The 6,286-nt window shown below is 38.5% G+C and overlaps 1 protein-coding gene across 1 annotated transcript in view; it reads left to right on the top strand.

The window, feature by feature from the left end:
• Positions 1–488: 488 nt before the first annotated feature.
• The window catches only part of MMP2 (matrix metallopeptidase 2), a 511,193-nt gene continuing 505,395 nt past the window's right edge, over positions 489–6,286 (top strand). The window contains exon 1 of the mRNA XM_044082007.1: positions 489–824. Within this exon, the coding sequence (XP_043937942.1) occupies positions 684–824 (141 nt within the window). The 5' untranslated portion in view covers positions 489–683. The remainder of the gene's footprint in view (positions 825–6,286) is intronic.

Below are 6,286 nucleotides of genomic sequence, written 5' to 3'. Positions count from 1 at the left end.
AACAAACATTCTTCAACTACTTACTACTCCAAGTAATAACCTGGAAAATAGGATCTGAGGGTTCAGTAATTGACAAACTCAGCAAAACTTCTGTACCTAATAGTGTCGAAGCTCAGTTTTCCCAATATTTCTTTATTTAATTATGACTTGTCTAATAATGCATACCACAATGTGATTTACTGCTTACAGTATACATGTACATAATTAGGAAATTCGTGAACAGCCAACATTTAGAATATTGGATAGATTCAATGTTAGAGGATATTTCTCTGAACGCAGAAAAAGCAAAAAGTTGACATTATATATAATAAAGTAATAGCTCACCATCTACATGTTTTCTTTATTTTTCAGTTCCTTTGAAACATTCAGGCATTATAACTCGACCAGCATCAAAGGCCTTTCTTAGCCAGCTAGGACAACGAACATTTTGTTATTGATGGGATAGAGCTGTGAATCACATCTTGTGACTGCCCTTTTCATGTTTCAGCTAGTTTCCAAACTTTTGCAGTCTGGAGGTTGTGCGTCTGGTTTTTAAAGCATGCAAAGGAATGTCAGAACAAGCAAAACAGCAGGGCACACAGGGAGTTAGGATGTCTGCTTAAGAACAGTGGAGATTTTATGCACAGGGATCTTTTTAACAGACATATTTTTCTTGTAGCAGAGGAGGCAGAAACTTGAACAAAATGAAGGAAATAGTATTTGGAATTGTGCTGAAGCTAGCTTTGATCGATCTTCTAATTTTGCAGGAAACGTTATCTGCACCATCACCTATCATTAGGTTTCCTGGGGACTCCTCTCCTAAAACAGATAAGGAATTGGCAGTGGTAAGTTCTTTCAGTTTAAATTGTGTCAGAGTGTAAAAGTTAATGTTCTGCCGACATTGCCTTCATTTAGCTGTTCACACAAACAAAAAGAAAGCTATATTTTTTCTGGATTAATTAGATCAAGGATTGGTTTGGGATATACACGAGTTTGGTATCAAGTAATATGACAGTTATGTAATGCACTTGTATATATCACTATCCCTCTATCTATATATTAAATCTAAAGTTTGAGTAATATCTGTACAACGTTTTAAAAACTATAATTTGTAAAGTATATAACATAATTTCAAACTGAGGCTAAGAAAAAACAAAGCCACTTTATTAGAATAAGAGCTTTTTAGTGATGTCTGGCATCTTTGGCAGTCATCTTGCTTGATTATGTAAATCAAATTGTTTGTTTGACTAACTCCCTGAAGCAAATACCATAATATGTTGCATTCACACTTGTACAAACACACACACACCCGCTGACACACACTCACACACACACACACACACACACACACACACACACACACACACACACACACACACACACACACACACACACACACACACACACACATATTTAATGGCCTTCCATGTTGCTGTCAGGTTCTAATAAGGATACCAGTTATTTTTTTTTAAGCAAATAACATGATGTAACATTGGGAGTAGTAATTTCTTTAAATCTTAAGAAGTAGAACATGTCAGCTGGCTGTTAGAAAATGGTTACTCTGCCTGGAGACAAGTCAGTAAATTCTGTCTGCCCACTACTGGCAGTGTGATAAACTTTTACTCACGTTTTGTGCAAATGTACTTCAGTACCACAGAGGAAAGGTAAAAAACAGTGTAATTTAATAAGTTAGACAGATTCGTGGTTATTAAGCAGTCTGATGAATATGAAGACATTTTCCATCGATAATTCATACCTCTCAGCTGTCCAGATTTTCACAGAATGTCCAGATTTCTGCCTTATAAATTTGGTCTGTTCCTCAAAAAAATGTGTGGTTTTCTGGCAAATCACAGGGGAATGAAGTGCCTAAGTAATAACATACTTTTGAGTTTCTGACTTCATGTGCTTCAGAAAATGCATGCTAACACAAATCCTGTTCCTTTAGCATCCTTTTTAAGTTTGTAAGAACAATATTTAAAATCCGTCCCTATTTTTGTGCCTTTGCCCCCACCCCATTATTTTACTCTTTGTACAGAATTTTTGCAGTAAGAGTTTTAGAGGTATGCAGGGGTTCTATACTTGCTTAGCTAATATGTCTAAAGCGTCTCAATGGTTTGATTATACTATCAACTGTGGATCTCAGCCTTTTAGTTACCGCATGTGTAAAATGATATCCTTCTGACTTCGGTCAGTGTCATCCTTTATGGAATACATTATCTGACACTGGGGAATGACCCCTGGGTATACATTGTATAATAACTTTCATACTTGTTTAGAAACTGTCACATCAGATTAAAAAGCTAAGATATGTGGTGTGGCAACATATGTGTTCCAAGGTGTGTATGTGTATGCATGTAACCACTGTTTGTGCTAGTCTGAGGTTGCAGAATGGACACACTTCCTTTTTTTCTCCAAGGTGTAGACATATTGGAGTTGATGATATTAACTCTCTGGGGAGAACAGAGAATATCATGAATGTCGATTGCTGTGCATGGAGAGAGTGTGTGTGAGGGTACCCTCCATAACAAAAAGCATGTTTTAGTACTTTGATTAAACTAATCATTTTGTCAAGGCTGCCTTCCTTTTTGCTTGATTTTACCTTTTGAAATTTTGCCACATCAGGTTTATGGAGGTCACTGTCACAGTGAAAAGTGACCAGTTCCTACGTGGTAAACAAAGAAATGACCCCTCCCTTCTGCTAAACTCCATTTTTTTTAGATATGATTCATATGTTGTGCACAATAATTAGGATTAAATGCCAGAGTCAAATAAACAATTCCCACCTTCGAGTGAGTAGATGAGTATGCTCAGATTGCTAAGATTGTTTTTAAATAGCATTTCATATTGCTTACTGCTTGTAAGAAAAGCATATTTTTTTATTAAACAATAACAACAGGTAACATCTGCTGCAGAAGGTAAACAATCGGCTTAATAGATATCATATACACAGCATTCTCACAAGAAAAAATAAGGGGTAAATCACAGAACGCTGTTTTCCTCTGAATGAAGATGTTATGTAATCTGCACTTGTATCTTGCATCCGACCAGCTAATTTACGATTTAACCACAATGAAAGTACGAAGCATAGCATGACTCTGAAAGGAAGTCAAATTAGTTGTATTTGTAACTGTCAATGATTTGTGAAACTACAACAGAGCTATCATTTTCTGTGCATTGCCTTTGTTATCTGGGTCAGAGCCATAAGACACTATCACCTCTTTTTTATGGGTGTTTTTTTTTTTCTGGTTACGTGATTTGCTCAGAATCATGTAATATGTGAAGAAATCAAAGCTTATTCATAGCTAGTTAGTTTGCCGAGTATGCAGCCATGCTTTTCCTGATTTACATTGTTGCTGGCTTGAAATTTGTTACAGCAAAATATTGTTTGCATTGTTCTTCCCTGCTAGTAAAATGAAATGACCAAATATTATGTCACTGGGAAATAATGCAGACATTTGTAATGAGAACGGACTCAAACAGGCGTAATTTACATCTGAGAAGTATATAGCAGTTTTGGAGTTACACTTATCCTGGAATTGCCTACTCTAAATATAAAGTAGCTTCTCTAGTCTTTAATTTTAAAAGTGTTTTCTGATGTCAGATATCCAAAATTTATAACTTATGTTATTACCCTGCAAAGGTTTCATACAGTGATATCTGTTTGCACTTGTTACAGGATTGCATTTTATTCCCTTATATTACACAAATTATATAGTAATTTCAGGATCCAGAGCTGTGCAGTGGTGATTTTATTTTTATAGGTTCAGAGGTATGTGCTAGGCTAACGACCACTAGGGCCCTTATAAGCCTAGCCTTGCAACCCAAATGTGACCCACAAATTTGATTTATATAGAAGGTGATTTACTGACTGCCTCTGTCCATCAGAGACATAGGTGACAGACCAAGGGGGTAATTTTCACTTACTCATTTATTGCTCCAAATTATGCTTAAATACGTATAGGGATGGGGGGAACTCTGCTTCACATGGATAAGGAACTTGCTCCAGTGAATGGGAATTCTCTGAGAACTATATCGGCTCTTCTTTATGTTGCAAGCAAAAGTTAAATCTTTTAATCTAGTACTTCCGATGCTGTTTGTTTTGCAGATGTGCAAAACATTTATCAAAGTAGGGTTCCGATGCCTTGTATGCCAGGCAAAGGTCACATATCAGAAATTTGTAAGATACTGAGAAAACAGACAGGGTTTTGAGGAGAGCACTATTGTAGATCATTGTGTTTACTCAATGTATTATTTCTGTAAAGAACCTCATTGGGTGTTCCAGTTGCTGCATGTGTCAGGTCAGGTATATACTGAAGGGGGCATTGTATTATATGATGGGTCTGATAAAGGCCAAGTACAGTGGTATGGTGACCTGTCTGGACCTAAATGCCATGCCCTTGATTATAAGTTAAGGAACATAGAAGGATTTACTTACTACCTTGGACAGATGTTGTTCAAAGACTAGATAACTATCTATATGAGTTCCCAGTTCCATGACTAGTGAATCAACTTTGAGGGGTGTTTTATTAATGACTTAGTTACCTGGGGTGGCTTCCCAAAAGGTACTATAATGCAGTTCTTGGTATTGAGTTTTAATCCATAGTTTGGCTCCAAGCATTTGTCTTTGTTAGACCTTCCTGAATCATGTTCTCATGTTGGGGGGATTTAATGACTGCTCCCAGTTTGCAGTCATCTGCAAATTTGCTTAGTCAGCAGCTATTGACATTGGCTTTGAAATCTGAGAATTAGATGCCAAAGAGGAATGGCCTTACACAGAGCCCCGCTGGACTTCACTGATGACTGGTCTCTTTGTGGAGGTGGTCTCATCTATTCTAACTTCCTGTGTCCTATCACTGAGCCAGCTAGCTATTGAGTGTGTTATAAAGGGGTTTGTACCTAGTTCTATAAGTTTGTAGATAATGCCTGAGTGAGGTATTAGACTAACTGCGGTGGTGGTGCTGCGGTAGCATTGTCGCCTCACAGTAAGACGTTGTCCTGTTCGATTCTCAGCTAAAGCGTCTTCTGTGCGGAGACATGCGTGAATGGGCGTACCTTCGTTGAAGGTTGTGCGTCAGGGCTGGCAACTCGGTAAGTAAAAACCTACTGCCAATCATTAGCGGACCGGAGTTCCACTGTGGTGGCCCCTAACCGGGAAAAGCCGAAAGATACAACAACTTTAACCAGCTCTAGATATGCAATATGCATCATTTCCCCTCATCCATTGCCTTCATGACCTTTTCAAAGAAAAAGAATGACCCTTCTTTGACAAAGCCAAACTAGGATGGATCCAGTTTCTTTTTTGATAATGTCAATGACAACTCTTTCCATGGTTTTGCAAGCAAGACTAGTCAGGCTGATGGGTCTGCAGTTTCCAGGAATTGTTGAAGGTTTTCCCTTATGAAGAGGAATTACTGTTGCAGCACTCCATTCATGTGCCACAAAGCTTGTTTTAAAACTATAGTTAAATGTCTCCAGGGGTCCTGATAAGACATATTTAGACTGTTCAGGATGCAACCCGGGGTGTTATTGGGTCCCATTGAGACCACATTCTTGGCTTTAGAAAGTGCAGCCAGTACATGCTCCCTAGTTATAGTTGATGGGGATATGTTTGGTATTTTGGGGGGGGGTGGTCAGAGTGGTAGTTGAGGGATAAAGTTGGAACTGAATTTGTTCACTAAAAGGTTTGCTATATTGCCAGGCCTTGTGAATGTGGTGCTGTTAACCACCAGTTCAGCACATTGCTGTGTGCTGCCCTTGAGGTTTCTGACATAGCTGAAGAAGGTCTTATGGCTGTCTTTCACCTGGGAGGCTATCTTAACCTCAAAGTTGGCTTTGCTTTATGTAATTAATCTTCTTAGTTGCCTATTTAGAGACAGTTTTTATCTTTATGGGAATTTCCCTTCCTTATTTTTGCCATCATTATTTCCTTTTGTTGTATATCCTGTTTAACTTGCAATGCCATCAGGGCAGTTTGTTTCTGGGTCTAGCCCCGGGCCTACTTCTAGTAGGTACAGCAGTCTCTATTCAGCCATTGAAATGGCTGTACACAGTTTCTGATATTTCCTTTTGTTGTATATCCTGTTTAACTTGCAATGCCATCAGGGCAGTTTGTTTCTGGGCCTAGCCCCGGGCCTACTTCTAGTAGGTACAGCAGTCTCTATTCAGCCATTGAAATGGCTGTACACAGTTTCTGATATTTCCTTTTGTTGTATATCCTGTTTAACTTGCAATGCCATCAGGGCAGTTTGTTTCTGGGCCTAGCCCTGGCCCTACTTCTAGTAGGTACAGCAGTCTCTATTCAGCCATT

The sequence above is a fragment of the Protopterus annectens genome, chromosome 8.part1, assembly GCF_019279795.1.
Source record: "Protopterus annectens isolate FY-2018-M chromosome 8.part1, PAN1.0, whole genome shotgun sequence".
Taxonomy (NCBI): Eukaryota; Metazoa; Chordata; order Ceratodontiformes; family Protopteridae; genus Protopterus; species Protopterus annectens.
Note: the sequence above shows the minus strand (reverse complement) of the source record. Positions and strands in the feature narration are given on the sequence as shown.